The sequence below is a fragment of the Dermacentor albipictus genome, chromosome 4 (assembly GCF_038994185.2).
Source record: "Dermacentor albipictus isolate Rhodes 1998 colony chromosome 4, USDA_Dalb.pri_finalv2, whole genome shotgun sequence".
Classification (NCBI taxonomy): Eukaryota; Metazoa; Arthropoda; class Arachnida; order Ixodida; family Ixodidae; genus Dermacentor; species Dermacentor albipictus.
The window spans coordinates 24,969,897-24,988,583 of NC_091824.1; the positions used below are offsets into that span (position 1 = coordinate 24,969,897).

At 45.3% G+C, this 18,687-nt stretch overlaps 1 protein-coding gene across 2 annotated transcripts in view; it reads right to left on the reverse strand.

Annotated features, from left to right (window-relative positions):
• LOC139059611 (uncharacterized) overlaps positions 1-18,687 on the reverse strand; it is a 221,677-nt gene that overhangs the window by 40,357 nt on the left and 162,633 nt on the right. The window contains exons 5-6 of one of the 2 annotated variants that reach the window (XM_070538027.1): positions 12,407-12,801; positions 3,820-4,114 (exon numbers count right to left, since the gene is read on the reverse strand). In XM_070538027.1, the coding sequence (XP_070394128.1) occupies positions 3,820-4,114; positions 12,407-12,801 (690 nt within the window). The remainder of the gene's footprint in view (positions 1-3,819; positions 4,115-12,406; positions 12,802-18,687) is intronic. The other variant, XM_070538028.1, reaches the window with a different exon arrangement.

Sequence of the window (18,687 nt, forward strand, 5' to 3'; positions counted from 1 at the left end):
TGCTCTGGTGAGAGAGTGCGTTACCGGTTCCGGTCGCCGGGATCAGGCCGCACTCCAGGCCTGTTTGTGCAATTTTCTCAACACATGGTTTTTTTGTATTTTCCGGTGGAGAATAGCGCGGCACCGGGATTTGAACCACGGTCCTCTTGCACGGGAGACAGATACTCTACCGTCCCCGCAGTACTGTTCGAGCTTAACCTCCATCAAAGAAGCGGTGGCACGCTTCCTTTTGCATCATTCCACAATACGCAGGTCCTTTCTATTGTCCTGGTTTTTCCGCCTCGCGTTCGCCCTATGGACCATTTGAAGTATCCTCTTGGCCAGTTGTACCGTCAATCTCTGATATTTCGGACTCCCTAGGGGCCAAGAAAACGACCGAAAAATCGCGCAGCTCGTTTTAATGCCACCCACGCCTCTCTCTAATGCCTCAGCACTGGGAGAAAATAAATTATAAATGATTAATAGGAGAACGATAATAAATGAATGCATGCCTTCTACGGACTTTAAGGGCTCAAATTGCCACAGACACATCCGAAAAAGCCCCGAAGTACGACCGGTACACGTATTAAGGCAATAGTGTTAAGGGCCACATGTCGCAGAAAATGCGGCGTCTGCGTCCCGTGTCCAGCGTCGGCCATTGTTTCCCGAAAACTTATTTCAAACCATGCATACCCAACTACGCAGGCTCTCTATGTAGCGTAAGCAAGTTACCGAACTAACTGAAGTTCTCAATGTAAAATACGTCAGGAAAATCGTGCAGTACGACTTACACACATTCTACATACATGATAGCATCGGTCTGTAATTTGAATATAAGAGAAAACATAATTGTTACGCGAAAACTAAAAAAACACAAACCCCTTAATCAGCGTTTCTACCATTGATAGAGCGGCCATGGCTTCCGAGATTCGCACGCGCAAATCTTAGAGCCCATAAAGCGACGCGCCCGATTCCTTGCAGCACCTCCAGATGGCGCTCGCCTTTGCCGCATCGCGGCACACGCAAGAGGCAACGTTTCTACCAGGAAGCTCGTCTTTGTGCATAGCGTTCGCCGCCAGCGTTTCTGGGTAAGCATTACGGTTACATAAGCATCAGTTGCTGGGAAGCGTGAAAAGCAGTCAAGGATCTTTGAATGCTATAGCGTTCGACTGTTAAAGGTGAAGCTTAAATGTCGTCCAAATATTTAGGCATGTCGATCGGTGCTCGCACTGGGACAGGACATGGCGGGTACGCGCGGGTGTAATTATGGCATACACACTGTGTCCCGTGACCTTGCCCCTTCCCACGCTACACCGCAATACTTTCGTGTAAGCTTCTTCGCCTAACAATTATGTTATGAGGCAAAACTGACTTTCTGAGACCGGCATTATGCAACGCGCCGTCTTTTCCGATCTCCGAAGCCAATCGCGAGGACCACATAGACGGAAGTCCATCCCATTGCCGACAGCGGCGAATCCTTTCAATAAAAAACAAGGTACAGAACGGCAAAAAGCGTAGAGGGGCCCTGAACCGCTTTCTGTTGCAGCAGAGAAAGGCATTTGAAGGGAAAATAGGCTATTTGAAAAATATTTTGCCGCAAAAAGTACTTCACTGCATTCATCAGAAGCGGAGTTATTGGCAATCAAATATGGCATCTGCGGTGGCCCCGTTTCTTCAATGCCTTATACTGCAAAGGCTACACCGCAGTGGGGCGTGCTCAATGCCCACAATGCTTCACCTTCTAAATGTCACCGTGGTGCGCAGTTTAAATTTCATTTTGGATTTTAACATAGACGCCATGACTTCCGCCTTTGCTGCTTACGACGCGCTAAAGATAAGGCGAACGTGGTTGTACTCAGCGAGCCGGATGCAGTGCGCTTAGGCAGAGGATTCATGGCAGCAACCCGCGGAGGCCGCGGTATCGACGCCATGTAGCCGACCGCAGCTTGATGCCAGCTATTGGCCAATAACAGCCGTCTAAGGGAATGACGAAACAGTGCGTCTAGAAGAGAATGAGGCCAGGCCCTTCTGTTGAAAAGAGAAAGTTTGAGAGAAAGGTTACTTCGCGATCCGCTTGCGAGCTCCACGCACCGCGTACGACAGCAAAACTTGGCTGAGATTAACACACACAGCACACAGCGCCGTGTGCTGTCCGCGGACTATGTTATCTCACCAAGCCCGAGGGTTGGTTCAGGGCCTCTTTAATAGCGAACGTGGCCACGGCTGCCAGCGAATCTGCGTGCGAGAGCACCGGTCAACATGGCGGCGATGGTGGCTATGATTATTGCTGTTTCGAACCTGCGGTCACGGCAAAAAGCCAAGAAAATCGGGACGCGAAGGGTTCTCGAGCCCGAAATTTCAGATGTTCTTATACATTCACTCTATGGCGCACGTGGTGGCCCCGCGAAGCCGTCGGAATTATTGGGCCTCCGGAAAGTCGGTCTTTGACTGTACAATGGCAGCTTTTCCAGCCGTCAACACAGCGTCAAAGACGATTCGTTACGATTCCTCTCTGTTACTCGAGCCAGCACTACCGCTACCTTTGTTCCCTTTCGGTATAATTATAGTTAATTTTCCCGGATACAAGCACAAGTTCCCCGAGTTCTCCTTGAGTATTTGCAGACTATGCTAAATCCTTGCGAATTCCCCGTTTTCCGGTTTGGCAGACGCCTTGAATTAGAATAGTTTCACGTTATACTGGCCCTGGGGACAGAGACGCCCACCCGCTGAACCCGCTGCAGCGCGGGTCTGCCGAATATCGAATTCGTTCGCAGCGCCATCAGCCTACTTTTCGTTGTTTTGAGCCGCCTCAGCTAGGGAGCAACGCGCGTGCTCAGCCCGCTCTACGCTATTCTCATACGCTGTAAATCGAGGCCATTCCGACAGCCGCAGCGACAGCAAGGAAGCAGCGCGCGTGCCGGCCACTTGCCGCAAGCGCCGAAAAGTCCAGTGTTACATAAGCGCGAAAATTACGAGAGACTGTGCGGGAGGCTTCGGACGCGCGGAATGTGAACGACTGCACTATTTTTCGGGAGAAAGAATCCACTCGCTGTTCGCGGCCACCGTCGGAGCACACAGGCCGAATCCGTTCTGGGCATTGCGGCGCAATTTTGGTCAATTTTCAGTCTGACGCAGTTTCGCGCAGGAATTTGAGTTTGTATCGAAATGACAGAGTTGGCGCACCGAGTCCCACCTCTGCTCACACACATTTCACTCTGTTCACAATGCGGCAAGGAATCGAAAAGCTGAAAGTGCTTACGAAATAGAAGTGATTCTTCTTTTTTTATGTGGCTTGAAATGCAACAACTCATTTCTTAACAGTGGGCAAAAAGCGAAAAAAAAAAGAATGGTGACTAAAATTCACAGTTGTACTTCTGATAAGTGCAGTATTCTGACCACAGCAATAAAAAGAAAGAAAAGAAATATCACTAATTGAAATTATTCACATTTTCACGCGTCGTTAGCTCATGTCAAAGGCAGGCTAGCAAGTTCGCCCAGTTGGTTACGTGCACGGGAGAGAGGGGTAAGGGGATGCTAAGAGAGAGAGAGAGCGAACGTAAACGAGAATGTGTCAAATTGTAAAAGACGAGGGGCCTAATTCACAAAGCTTTTTCATCGCCAGATCGCATTCGCTAATGATATGTCCTACATCTCTATTGGATGGCGATGGCACGAATGCTTCTAGCGTAAAAAACGTTTCGTCAATATGGCCACAGGTTGTCACAGCAGATAGGAGCACGTGTTCGTCGCGTGTACAACCCTAAGTTCGGCACGTTAAACTCTGCAGTTTAGCTAAGCTCGATCTACACGAAAAACTTCGCAGGAACAAGTAGGGCTCACGTCGAGAGCGGCCCGTACGGCGAGAGCTGCGCGCAGGACACTGTGCGAGTCGTACGCAGCGTCCTTCTCTAAGACGCCATGTTCGCGTTGCAGGCACGCCTGGTTGCGCTGGTAGTCGTCCGACTTCTGTCGCCTCATGCCTTGGCCGAGAATGCCTTTCTCCATAGCGTGCAGAGTCCCCAGGGTGGCATAGTTGATGAACGGTTCTGCGCCCTCGTAGAACACGGGTTCCAATACCGCCAGCGGTGAGAAGCAGTTCATGCGAGGGTCTGCAGCAGTCTGCATCAGGCCGGCCCTGCACGAAAAAGGAAACCGAGGGGCCCGATTTTTCTTAGCAACAAATCTAACAGACAATGACACCAAAGAAAGAATAGGGAACGTTATTTACGGTTTTAAATGAATAATAAATGGAAAATTCCTTTCGACCCGTCCAAAGTCTCTTCGGTCTTCAGTTTCGCCGTGTCTCTGCCTAAAATTCCGTCATACCGGCTGTTAGACTTACTTTTAAAGAGCGCACAGTTCTACGCCCTGTTAAGAAAAACGCACCTGCGGAACTTCTAGTGCAGCTACGTCACAGCTGGAAAGCGACAGGACAATATACTGTCTAGAACCTTCTTTATATATAGCACCCGACCGCAGTGACAAAGAAACGCGTTTCAAGCCCAGTGGCACGCCACTGGTTTTGTCGTGAATTGAACGTGCCAATCAAGCTAGGAATGACAAAGCCAGCGAAATTACTTCCTTTCATGCTCTTCACCAGATGGTACATATGTTCTATAGCAACGCCTCCTCTTGGGATAAAAAGAAACCACTAGGACGATGACAACTGAATGACATCGACTGAATATCATTCGGCTGATGATGGAATAAAGCACTCAAGAGATCGTCGAAATCTCAGGACTCCTGTGACAGGTCTGTAAACAGATTGGAGCAGCTCTTCTACGTAAGTCGCCAGTTCATGTTGCACCAGGATCTACACTAAATGTAGATGTTTCCTAGGGCTCCTGTCAATCGACTGTGCTGTTTGATACTTACAATCTAAGAAATGAATTATCGGTGGCCGAAGAAGTACCCGATTGGAGAGAAACTTTACTAGTCGCAGTAAGTTGGAAAGCTCGCTTTGAAGCGTGGACCGAACCTGTCGCCCGTCCGAAGGTGTCGGTCTCATCGACTTGCTCCCGATTCACCAGGGACCGGTCACGCAGCAGGCGACGCGACATGTACAGCGTACGCCTTCAGATGAACTGTTTTTGTTTTAAGATAATTGTTTTCAGGTGGCAAACAGAAATCTTTAAAAAAGGAACGCAGCTCGATTCTGCCTATTGCGTTTCGCCCTTTCACACTCGACAAAGCCTGAACCAACGACTGTGTAGCGCAGTTGTGGTTGGCGTCCAACCGAAACTTAAGCAAATGCGCGTGGATATCTTCGTTCACGATTCACTTTCAGCAGAGAGCTATCATGTCGAGGTGTACCGAGCCAGGTCGTTGTACCATCAGAAAAGGAAGGTTCCTAGAATGTCACTTCACACGTTAACGCGGCGCTAACTGAAATGATCGCTTTTCATTCGGAAACAATCATACGTACCTTCGTTTCTTTTTCTGGCTTCTTGAGTTTTGCTCCCGTATTCACTGTTCCTCAAATTTTATAAAATATGTTTACACAAAAAGAATATTTACAGTCAAAGAAAATATGGTAAAGAATAGCAATATGCGGGTATTTTAGAACCGCAGTTGACGGAAGATTTATGTTGGTGCAGCCATATGTTAGTATTCAAGCAGTTACGTCATGCGAAATGTTTGCAACATTTGTATGTCTGAATACCGCTTCTATGAAATGTATAATTTAGTTATTTACTCATTGTAAAAGTCAGCATGCGAGAGGTATAAGAAAGGTCAAACAGAAAACCCGCATTTCATGCGGCAATGGGCATTTATTCTTTAGGTACACAAAAACACCGCATCTAAGTGGCACTGGAATTGGTCAGCACATAGTAAGCAGAAGCCGCTGGCCACACTTCGGCAGAACATTTCTGATGTGTTGCCCATAGAGTGATGAGGTAGTTAGTGTGTTGGCGAGAGCGGGCCACATTCCTCTCACAATAAGTACCATTAACCTAATTCGGAGACCAAGAGGTGTTTTGAAAAGGCAGCGGCGGTTAACTTGAGTTAAATGCTTGCGACAGCAGGAAAACCAGACGGCATGTGGAGCAAACGTCACGTGAGCAGGATGCATCTCGCTCACAGCGCCGCCATCTTTTTGGCGACAGCCAGGGGCCACCTAACTGCTGTGGCTAGCCCGCAGATTTCACCAACGGGGCCTATCTAGTGACGTTGACTGAAGCCAGCGTTTCCACAAGGGCATCGTGGCAACAACGCTATGAAGGCAAGGGCAACAAGGACAAATTTAGCATGGCAACAACGTCTTCGTCAAGAAAACAGGTTGCTCTGTCGAAAACAAGTCCCATTGTCCTAGCATCGGCCTAAACTTGAGAGATATCGCATATTCGGCAGCTGCTCATCGTTCTAAGTTCGTATGTTCCTCTGTGAAGCATTGTTTTCCTTGGATAACTTTTGAAGCAGAAAAGTCTAATGACACTGTTCTGACTTGCCAGTGAGGCGAGGTTACTAACGTGAAGTGCATCAGCTACGAGATTGTAGTTCTACAAGCGCAGTCAGTAGTTTAACTGACCAAAAAATGACGTTGATGCCTGTAGTTTTTAATAGAAAATTGCCTATGACGAGTACATTGTTGAAGGTGTGGTCAGCAATCTTAAAGCAATCTTAAAAGAGCCTTTGTTCTTACCCCTGCACGTTCTAAACTTGTAAAAATCAAATTACCAAGGACGCCCAAGGAGGCCCTTTTTATTATTCTTGATATGATATAAGGAGATGTTGATGCACACTTTAAGGCGCCGGGATCTCCTTAGCTCTTGAATGGGTCTAGCCCACAACATACAGGGTTCGAGATTAGATACAAAATAACGTTTTCATGAAGCACCAGAACTTGTAAAGCAACGCTTTCACAGTAGCATTAAGACGTAAGAAATACATTGTACATACAATATACAAGTTAAATGGCTTCGCAGTTCTCTAGAAGACAGTGTCAAAAATACAAATGATATGGTCGCCTAATAACACATTCTCTAGTCAGCGAGGGAGCATGCATCATGTAAATGCATCATCAAATGTAGTCATAACAGAACAGTCGACATAAGATAATCCACAAACACATACATGTATACAGCGACATTTAAATGAAAGGAACATTAAAAGCGTGAATAACGGGCAACAGTGCTGCTGTCTTAGAGAAAAGTTTTTAATGCTTTTAAAGCGCTCTTCTGCCAGGCAGTTGTTGGCCAAGGACCCAAAAGTTTCTTTAAACTGAGAGGTCTTCGGTCTAATGCAGTTAAGATTGATTTAAGTCGGCGTCTTGGTGTGACGTGATGCGGGCAATGTAGTAGGAGGTGATGTATATTTTCACCTACAAATCCACAATGACATTCGGGGGGTTTCCGCACGGCCAATTCTATGTAACAAATGTTTGTGTAGGCAGTGCCTAGTCTTAATCGATGAATAAGGGTTTCCATATTTCTCTCTTATGACAATGGAAATTTTGATTCAATAAACGGATCAATATGATACGAAGCTGAGCTGGTAAAAATCTGGACAAACCACGCATTTCTACACATTTGGAAAGACGTTGCACTTATAATGCAGTGTAATTCATTATATAATACCGGGAGCGGAACCACATCATCTTTGAGGTGCTTTTGTCGTGCTGCTTAATCGGCTGCTGTGTGGCGAGGAATGTTACAACGACCTCGTATCCACTGCAATATGCTATCGTTTTTCCTTTTTTCCTGCAGAGTAATGCTAGAGCTGCCTGTGAATCGCTGAAAATGACCCATTTTTGCATATCTCTACTGAGGTTATAAGTTTTATAACACATAGAATTGCGAATAGTTCAGCTGTTGTCGACGAACTCGCACAATATAACTTTATAATTCTTGTTTATTAAGGTGCTGAATAATGAATGCTGAAGTTGAAGAGGTTGCTGTAGTGGAGCCATCTGTATTGACTCGTCTGTATCCTGAATACTGCATATATATCTGGTAAAGTGCTAGTTGTTAAGCAGCTGGAATGAACATGTCTCTTTTTCTGAATATCCAGTCTACCGACAATTCAATTGTTCCTAGTGTAAGCGTTCGACGTCTGAGTTCCAAAATTAACTTCTTGGCAATGTGTGAAGATTTTCTTGAATTTTTTTATGAATATAGTTTTTATCTCGTTTCATTAGGTCTAGAGCCAATGGGTGGCTTTTATCCGGTGTTTGAAGGCAGAAATATTGTCGCCATATTTCTGTAGTTCTTACAACTAGAAACGGTGATCGGCAAGCCTCAGCTATTACTAGACAGCTAGAAGTCGCTCGCGGAACTCCTGGACATATGCGTAGTCCTCTAGCTATAGGACTTTAAACTGGACGTGAGCAGTCATTAAGAGAGCGATCTTAATGACTGCTCATGTTGGCGTCAAAAAGGCGCCGCGCGCAACCGCGAAAGCACTGCCTTGCTGAGTGGCTCTGCCGCCGCTACTCAGTCCGTATTGACATCCCCCGCCAACAACGGAAGCTGCACTACCCTGCATATCATTTCCCCTTCGACTTCTGCAGCACATGTTCGTTCTTCGTATGCTTTACCACAGAGCCCGACACGAAGGGTTCCTTGCAAGGGGAGCGGAGGTTCGGTTAGCGGCATCTACCTTACCTCCCTCCCACCGTTCTCCTTTCAGGTGGGAAGGAGCCGGCGTCCCTAATAATCAGATCTTGGTTTTGGCACGTAAAACGCCATAATTTATTTTTTTTTCAGCTTTGCGGTGGAACTATTGCGTGGTTACGCTGCTTGGGTTGCATCTTGTATACATACATAAATACCCGAAACTGCATGGACGTGGGAACTGCCATAGTCGCCGTAGCACAATTTGTAGTGCAACGCGCGCGTAATGCAGAGGTTGTGGATTCGGCTCTCACCGTCGGCAAGTTGAGTTTTCCTCCATTTGTCATTAGTTTCTCATTTTTTCACTTCAATTAGAAACTGCAAAAAAATTTATCCAATGCTTTCTGTTTCTTCATTATCTGGTGTTTTCGTATGGTTCTGACTAACAAATACGTGCGAGCGTTCTTACAAAACCAGGTACCTCGGTTCCCTTTCTTTACGTACAATATTTGATAACATTTGCTTATGGCCTACCAATTACACTTTCTTGCAGTGTAGTTATGTAGGAGTTTTATCGCTCAGGTTACAACCCGTAAAGCTTTTTCTTCTAAGAGGACCTGTATTCTTTATAGGGCACACAAATACGTCCTTAGTGCTTTATTTTCCTTTTCCTTAATTTCTTATATTTTTTTAACAAGTATTTCTTATGCGTTTTTCAAAAGCTGGTCAGTTTCAAATGCCTCTCATTCTAGGAAAGCTTGTTTGCCACCAGGCTTAAGGGTGTCAAGCGGCTATTTCTAAATTTTTTTTCATGACTGTTGTGATCTTGTGTTTAAAACGATCTTAATTCTGCTTGGTAGTTGACTGTCTATTCAGTGCAGGCGTGTTCCTAATTATACGGAAACAAATATTCCTGCTGTAAATATGTGCGTCTGCGTTTTTCTATTCGATATTCGGTACTTACTATTAACATTCGATTCGTATTTGAAGATGTCGATATTCGATCGTCTATTTCTAATATTTACATACTGGATTATAACGGCGTAAATTATTCATTATCTTCACGTTGGATTGTATACAACAAAACGTTCTACAATTGGCAAACGCTAGCGCATGATTTACCATCCACTTCTATCTATTCACTGATTCTGCCACACAATATGATAATAAGTTGGGTGAGTTATAATAACAACTCACCCAACTTTCCACATTACTCGTGTACGTAGCAACATAAGATTTTAACAGACATGGGCGTCATCTACTTTCTCGCCCTGCGTCTCGAGCAGTTACTATACTGTGAATCTGTATCAAGAAGCTTAAAAAGGCAGTTGGTAAAGTTACTTATTAAATTGTCTAAGGTTAAAGAACCACAGCTGGTCAAAATTTCCGGAGTGCCCCACTGCGGCGTACCTCAAAATCAGATCGTGGTTTTGGCACGTTTTGGCAGAAAAACGTGGTTTATTCACAGCTTTTATGAGCAACCTATGGTATTTATACACAATACAATATAGTAGAGCTTTGTATCTCATTCATTATTCAGTAGAAATGGGCGTATTCTGTACTGAGATCACTCATAATTAAGGCGGCTTCCTACAATTTCTTATAGACAGAAAATTGTTACTGATGCCATGTTTGTTTGCTGTGCACAACGCAAATCTACCGACGTAATTTTCGTCGCAACAGTTATTTGTGAATAATAAACATGTTATCAAGAGCAGGCTACATCTTTCACACACCAGTAAAACAACTTCCTTCTTGTTCCATACAACGACTATACTTGCGAGTCAAAAAAAAAAAACATGCTATACCTAGTAAATCTTTTGCATAGCTCTCTTTATGCTAATGCGCCGATAAATATTTTGCAAATTGAATCGAAAATGTCTAGATTATTTTCATATTTGCTTTTGCTTCGCGATACATGCGAGGCCAATAAAGCTCCATTCAGAGCGGTGAAATCACTGATAAGGTACAATTAAAAATTCCTCTCGAGTATATTGTAGATGCACCTTAATGTTTATAATGCAATTAGATTGCTCTATCATCATCTACGCATGAATGACACATTGCCAAGACAACGAAAAACAAGTAACACCGATTGTTTGTGTGGATAAACAGTAAATGCAAGAGAAGTATGTGTCGATCGGTGGTTAATCGTCAGTTGAGGTTGGGCAAGCACAGAGTGATGCACAAAGGTATTGATGAACGCGCAGCTTCGGGACATGGAGAAATATATTCAAAAGTAAGTCAAATCGTGTCGCATTCAATGCATAAGCGCAACCTGCTGAAAACAAGACTCTTTTGAATAGTTTTCAAGACCTTCCTCTAATGCACGGAATGCACATTATTTGCTTTTTTTAACAGACCCCAGAGGCTGAGTTCCGTGCGTCCTGCTTGAAGCATAGGAAATGTGTCAGAATTATGTTACGAGTGTAGTCATTGGCTGGAAGTCATCGGTCATGATAATTTCATTGTCTATACCATAAGGACGCAAAAGCATTTCAACTTCTCTAGAACACTTCTTTCTGGCACAGCATGCTTTTTTTCCTGATCAAGATTATTCGTGGCTATGCCGAATGAAGCCCCACACTTTGGCCGTATTAATGGAAACACTGAATTGAAGAATGTCGCGCTTCCCCTCCGCCTTCCTCCCTCACTCGCGAGAGATTCAGCCACGACCGTCCGCTGACGTCGCAGGCTTGTACTCGCACACACAGCGCACAGGTCGCGACGATGATGTCATCTTGCTTTGACTTTATAAGGAACAACACGAGGATGGTGACGTCTACGACAGAAACTCGCTTGGAGTGTCCGCACAATTGCTATAGCAATAAAATAGAGAATAAGAAGCTGGCGTGAGCCTTACGTTCAACACTCTAAATAAGTTGGACAGACTCTGCAGGACAGTTCAGCAAGAAAATTAAAGAGAATACAATGTTGAAAAAATTCTGTCGCCGGGTGTTACGTTCCGAGTACAATCTGCTTAAGAAGCACGCCGTATTGGGAGTCTCCGGTTTCGTATTGACACCTGGGCTGCTTAAACGTGGGCGTAAATCAAAGTTCACGTGGTTTTTCGCTGGTAACGCTCAGCAAAATGCGGACGCCGTGTCCGGGATCGAACCCGAAATCTCGAATTTAGTCGCACAACGCTATCAGACTTTAGCTGTAGCAATAGCTAAAACACAGCAGCACAATGCACTAATCATTAGGACATGGCCGCACGCATGCTACTCTCGTTCTAAAGGCGCTCTTTGAAAGTTCGGGCGCGGTCGTCACGTGCCAGTTTTTGGCATTCGTCCCTCGAGACAGCTAGCACTTTCAGATAGCGTGTTACGCGGCACGGCTGTCGGGATTGGCCAACATTTTTTTTTCGTCCGGCGTACTTCACACCTCTAAAGGAGATGAAAATTACGTTTATGGCTATCGCATGAACAGTGTGTGACACTTTGAACAGGGATGAGGAGGCAGCGAATTAGTGAATGCTAGGCGCAGCACTGCCATTGGTAGCACGCAAGCCATTCCCGCTAGAATCACGGGTTCGAAGAAAATTCGTATGGTCTGATGACATGATGAAGTCATTGTGAGTGAGCGCATCTGCTTCCTCAAGTATCTCTTTATTACAGGAAGAAATATTCATACGGGTGCAGTAAAACGCAGTCGGCCGAAAATAGAAAGGATTTCCCGAGTCAAGTTTCTTGTGAACTCTACTACTGCTTAGACTCCTATGTTCTTTTAAAGTTTTAATAATATAGCGGGATTGATTCTTTATTTGTTCCTCTCAACTTATGATGCAGGTCGCTTATCAATAAGAAAGAACATAAAAATGCACAATTTATTATTGTACATTTCGACGACTTTTCCTCAGGAGCCGGGCTTACTTGTGGAAGAAGCAGCGGGCCCAGAATGGAGTCCTACGTGAGCTCTCGAGGACAGCGTACAGGTTGGCAAAGAAGTCGGCGCCCAGTTCTGGCAGGAAGTGGGCGGCCGTGCGCTCGTAGTTGCGCCAGACAACGTTGCTGTCGACGCTGTCGCGCCACCGGATGGCATCGAGCTCGAGGCCAAGCTGAGCCTCTGCTCTGGCCACCAGGTCCCAGTGCAACCAGCTGGACTCGATGCGCTCCAACACGGCCCGATCCACCGCTGCCAGAGCCCCGAGCACGGCTTCAACACGGTCATTTGACTCCATCATGCCCGCACGCTTGAGCAGTAGCAGCTCGAGTGCGGCGCTCACGCCGGTCTCGTGAGTCACGTTGCGGCAGAACTCTCCGAAGGCCTGCGTTGTCGTCAGAACTTTTTTTCAGTATTTTACTGTTTCTGCTGGCTGACGTTCTTATTAGGCCGGTAGAAAAGCTATCTTTTTAGCAAACTTTTTTTAGTTACCTTAATTGGATTTAATGGCGCAAGACCGACCAATGCTATGCTGCACTAGACACAGCATAATAAAATGTCGCTAAAAATGCAGTATACCCTGCACTAATTAAACTTTACTTAAAAAATATGTTTTGTCTAAAAAGCCAATCACATCAGTCAGAGGTATCAGTGCATCATCTCCTAGCATCAACATCGGGTGTGACTTGTACAATACCCGGAAGCACATTTGTCTATGCATTTCGAGATGTGGACACGTGATTAGAATGTGTATTACTGTTAAAGGTTCACGGCATTTGTAACCTGTTAACTGTTCCTCCTCTCTCAATAAATAGTTTTGTGTGATTCATGTGTGGCCTATGGGAAGTTCACAGAGAATTACTTCGATGAAACGTTCCCGATGGTGGAATGTATTCCGCTCACCAAGGGCAGGTTTATAGAGTTGAAATTTATTCTTGTCTTTCGACTACCATTCTCTTTGCCAGTTTTAGAGCAGTGCCTTGCGAACAGCTTGAATGCCATCAGTAAAAGGTATGTTAACTATTGAAAGATTTAGATTTCTGGCCCATCTGACACATTCATCAGATTTTTCATTTCCGGTGATCCGAACATGGCTTGGGATCTAGCAGAAATTAAAAGTCTGGTCCTTATTTAGTTTTGTTAGTATAAGTAGGATGTTGCCAATGATGGGTTCAAATTGAGATTGTGCATTCAATGCCTTAAGTGCTCTTAAAGAATATGTATGCATTATAGAGCTGTTGTGTTTGGCTTTTATAATCATTTGTAATGCCATCCATAAGGCATAACACTCAAAAGGTAAAACTGATACAAACTCTCGTAGTCTGACTATGTCTTCCCAAGTACCTTCAATTACGCTGCTTCCAACAAAAATGGGCATCTTCGAGCCATCGGTGTAAAATTCTATGTAAGTGTCGTACGTGTCTTGCACTCTGCGAAATTCCTGTAGGATGTGTTCAAGAGGCGCATCTTGTTTTTTGAGCTGCGCCAATGAAAAATCTAGAAATTTAGTGCAATTGTTTCAGGGAGCTATTTATTTGGCCTTTGCATGACAGAGAGGACTTCATCAGGGACATTGTAATCACGGCATTTTCTTCATATCTAAGTATGAGTGGTCTTATAGTATTTGGCCTGTTCGTGTAGTGTAGTCGTCCTTCGCAGTGCTTGATAATGTTCTGGCAAATATGGTCTGGTGATGAGCGAACTTTGAGAACGTATGTCGACATGAGTTGCGCTCTTCTGTGATCTAAAGATGGCTCGTTACTCTCGGAACACAAACTAGGAATGCGCGAGGTTCTATAGGCACCGGCTGCTAAGTGTAGTCCTTTATTTAACACGGGATCTCATCGCTGAAGGCAAGATTGTCTGGCTGAACCACGCGCTATGCATCCATAGTCCAGTTTGCTTCGTACAAAAGACCGATAAATATGTAGGAGGCATTTACGGTCCGAACCCCAACGCTTCCGCAACAGGACTTTTAGGATGTTGAGTGCCTTATTTGTTTGAACCTTTAGGTTATTGATGTGTTTAAGAAAATTTAGCTTCTTATCGAATATGACCCCTCAAAACTTGTTTTCTTGTTTAACTGTCAGTGCGATTTCATTTAGTTTCAGGAAGGGATCCGGTTGTAAGCCTGCTCTTCTGAGAGAACATCACGCCAAGTTTTCTTTCGAAGAAAAACGGAGGCCGTTTGTATTAGCCCATTGTTTGAATTTGTTTACAGTGATTTGGATCTGCCGTTCACATGTCATGTTAGAGATGCAGAAAGCAATTTGGAGACAGTAAATTTTCTCTACCTTCTTCTTACTTTCGTAGCACAGAGTGCTCCAAGCTGGCGTAACCAGCTTACTCGGTAGAGAAACTTTTCTTCAGCTGCCGTCGTCGTCGTTTCTCCTCTTCCATCAGAGGTGGGACTCCATAGACGTTTGCATTTAGAGAAAAGATTTTACGTACACAATATTTACATCGCCAGCTCTTTACAGTGGGTCTGACGTATCAACTTGACATAGCCGATAGTGCATAACACCGTTCATACGTCAAGACCCTCCGTTACACTGGGACCGGCGCCTTAACTCGGCAGAGCCGAAAGTGCAGAGCACCTTTCCTGCTCCCGGAACCACCGTAAGAGGTCGGGAGCCAGCTTTTAACCCTTCAGTTACTCCTCCCGAATCCCCTCACGGCAAATCACGACACCCCAGTGACCTGATTAGGTCAACAGGGCTGTCACTCATTGGACGCACTCTCTTTCTCTCACCCTCTCCCTGCGTTCCTCGGAACATTCAGAGAGATAGACGGAGAGAAAGGAACCACCAAACAGTAAATAAACAAACAACATCCCAACCGTCCTGCTCTGCGACATGTATGGGAACATCTCCCGACACAGTGAAGAACACTTACGGGGAACGACCATCTGCGTCGCCCCGTCCTCGCACCTTAATTAAAACCATCGCGCACTGCGTGTCGCAAAGAGCACCCCTGCCGAAGCACACCCACCGATTCACCATGCCGTCTTGTGCATGGTTCGTCTCCTCCGGCGGGCCCATAAAGCTAAGTGCACAGATGGATTTGTCTCGGGTGCCAGCCTGCTTTTCAAGAGACCGCGCACCGGGTCACCGATCCCTCTGGCTTTAAGTTGCCCCTTTGTACTCCAGGCATGCCCATTGAGGCCCTAATGACGCTTTGCCCGTGGTCCGTCGCAGACAGGGCGTTTCCGTCCGCGCTTCCAGGCCAAAGGGCCCCCAACGTCGCACCCTTTCCTACGTTTAAAGACCTCACGCGCGACAGGTTAAGATGTCCCGAGGTGTCGGCGCGGGCTATCTGCCGCCAAAGAGCGCCTGCCGACTCATTACCGAAGCGCCCGGCTGGTTTTACTCTTGGCGAAGCCCGAAAACGGCGACCTCCCACAATTCTGACGCGAAGTTACCTCTCAGGCTCCATGCCGTTTGTCAATATCCTTTACAGAGATCATCAACATAAAGCGAATGCATGAGGGTAGAAGGTATGACCTTGCTAACAGAGTTAATTTTAACCACAGGTTGTGTGGTACTTAAAACACAGCCTTGAGGCACACGGTTTACTCGGGTGAGTACAGACAGCACTCTGCCATAACACACCTGAAATGTTCGATCGGAAATAAAGCCAGAAAGGCACTTCAGCATTTTGCCCCGAATCCCGAAGTCTGCCAAGTCTCACAAAATGTCGAATCTTCGTCTGGTGTGACATGCCTTCCGCAAGTCCAAAAAGATAGCTAGGCAGGGTTGTTTGTGTAAAAAGGCATTGCGTATTTCATGTTCTAATCGAACCAGGTGGCCAGTTGTAGAACAATTGTTTTTATAACCAACTTGATTTTTGTTTAAGGATTTTTCTGTTTCGAGGGTAAAACTTAGTTTCGTGTTCCCAACAGATTCGAATGACTTGGCCAAACGGCTGGTGAGAGAATGGGGCGACAGCTGCTGGGTGATGTTAGGGGTTTTCCAGATTCCAGAAAAGGTATAATTAAGGCATTTTTTCATGTCACTGGCATTTACCCAGTTTCGCAGACCTTGTTAAAGAAATTTAGTAATGCTTTTATTGAGGTTTCTGACAGATGGGCAAGCATGGTACAGCGGATGCGCTCCATGCCAACTGCAGTTTTTTTCCAGCGGAAAGTACATTCTTTAATTCTGGGAGTGTCAGGGGAGCATTGTACGGTAGATCGGGTGCACCTGTCGTCGGTAATCTTTGTTTTTCAGCATAGTTTTTATTCTGCATGTTAAAATGTCTGATACTCTGTAGAAGTGTTCCCGCAGAGTATTTTCTTGTTCTTTGAGTGTTGTCTGTGTATCAGGAGTTGAAAGTAATCGAATTGTGTAGGATGAGCAATCCCCTCTGAATTTGTTTACCTGTTCCCACATGCGTTTGTAAGTCACTGAACTATTAATTGTGGAGACATTATTTCTGCCAAGAGTGTTTTTCAGTTTGTCTTCGAACACATCGCGCTTGGGCTTTTTTTCTCTTTGAAGTCAAGTAGGCTGTTGTAAGTTAGGTATCTACGAAGATTAGGCAGGCCTTATTCTGTTCTTTTTGTGCTACGGTACATTCCTCTGTCCACCATGTGTTTAGTTACTTTTGATGTTCTTCAGTAGATTGCGGTATAGCTCTTTCGGCTGCCGTGATTATGCAATTAGTACATGCTTCATTAATCTCATAGACACCTAGATGAGCTGAAAAACGATGTTCTTCAAGTTTGGCTGTTTCTGTGAAAACTGGCCAGTCTGCCAGTTGGATTTTCCAACGACGCGGCCTGCTGTTGATGATGGGCAAAGTTGATGCCATTATGATTATGGCAGGTAAGTGGTCGCTGCTGTAAGGATTGTTCAACACTTCGCGATTAAAATCAATGAAAAGAAAAGTTGAACACAGAGGTAAATCAAGACAGCTATCGTTACGTGATGAAGGTGAAAAGTAAGTAGGTGCTCCTGAATTTAAAAGACAGATGTTGTTAGATGGATTATTCTCTTCTATGAGTTGTCCTCTATGGTCTGTTTTCTCGCTTCACCATATAGTACAATGGGCGGTAATATCACCTACAAGCATAAAAGGGTCCGGTAGCCCTTCAATCATTTTTTCAAGTTCATTTGCATTTACACTTTTGTGGGCTGGTAACTACAAAGAACGAACTCTTACAGATCTAAACGAGAGAATAGTCACGGCAACTGGTTCGAAACGAGTATTCACGTTAGCTTTTCGGTTGGGTCTGCCGCCTTTTACGACAACGGCAACTCCTCCAGACAGTCAGCTAGTGTTGCCCCGGTCTTTTCAAAAGACGGAAAAACCACTTAAAAATTCTTTTTTGGGTGCCTAGATTTGTTTCTTGTTAACAAAAGGGCACTGGGAAGAAGCTATTTATGATGTCTCTTACGTCAGCTAAGATATCATCTAAAATACCTTTGCATTTCCACTCTATTATGAAAGCCATGATGGAACATAACCGAGAATATTTAAATGGATATTCATCCTTAGATATAGATTACAGGCGACATAAGTTTAAAAACCGAATGTGGATAAGAACGGTAACCGTCAGGGTACCTGTTTTTTTTTTGAGCGGTTACGAGAAGTTTATCCCTCTTTGCGCGTTCGAGAGAGTGCTGGTCGATCGGTGTCAAAGACACCGGTGCTTTGGTATCGAACTGCATTGCTCTCTCAGAAGCGCTGGAGGACCAAGCGGCTGGCGCTGAGGCAGGTGCCTCAGGTCTTGATATTCGCGTTGGCTTAAGGCCCTGCGAGACCGTGGTCTCCGAAGCCTTTGAAAGCGATGGAGCAGCACTGGCTGCCACCACTAAGGATGCGGGAGGAGACACCACGGGGATACTGCTAGTAGACCCTGTAGGCTCGCGGGCCTTATGTGGCGCTGCCCCCTGATGCACCACATTGTCATAGCTGAGATTGTGTAGGTGCGACAGACGTTTCCTGGCTTCATAGAACGACATGTTTTCCTTTACAGTGATTGCCATGATTTACTTTTCCGTTTTCCATTCGGGACACAACCGCGACTAGGTAAGGTGATCACCTTTGCAGTTTACGCAATGTGGAGAAGAATTACACTTTCAGAGATATGAACGTAGCTGCTGCATTTTGCACATGTTGCTTTGCCTCTACACGAAGCAGAAGCATGGCCAAACTTCGTCTCGGATCGGGAACATACGGCCTAATACGGGCCTTGACATAGCCAGCCCCAAGGGAACAGGGCAATGCGCTAGTGGCAAATGTAAGAATGACATGCTTTGGACTTTTG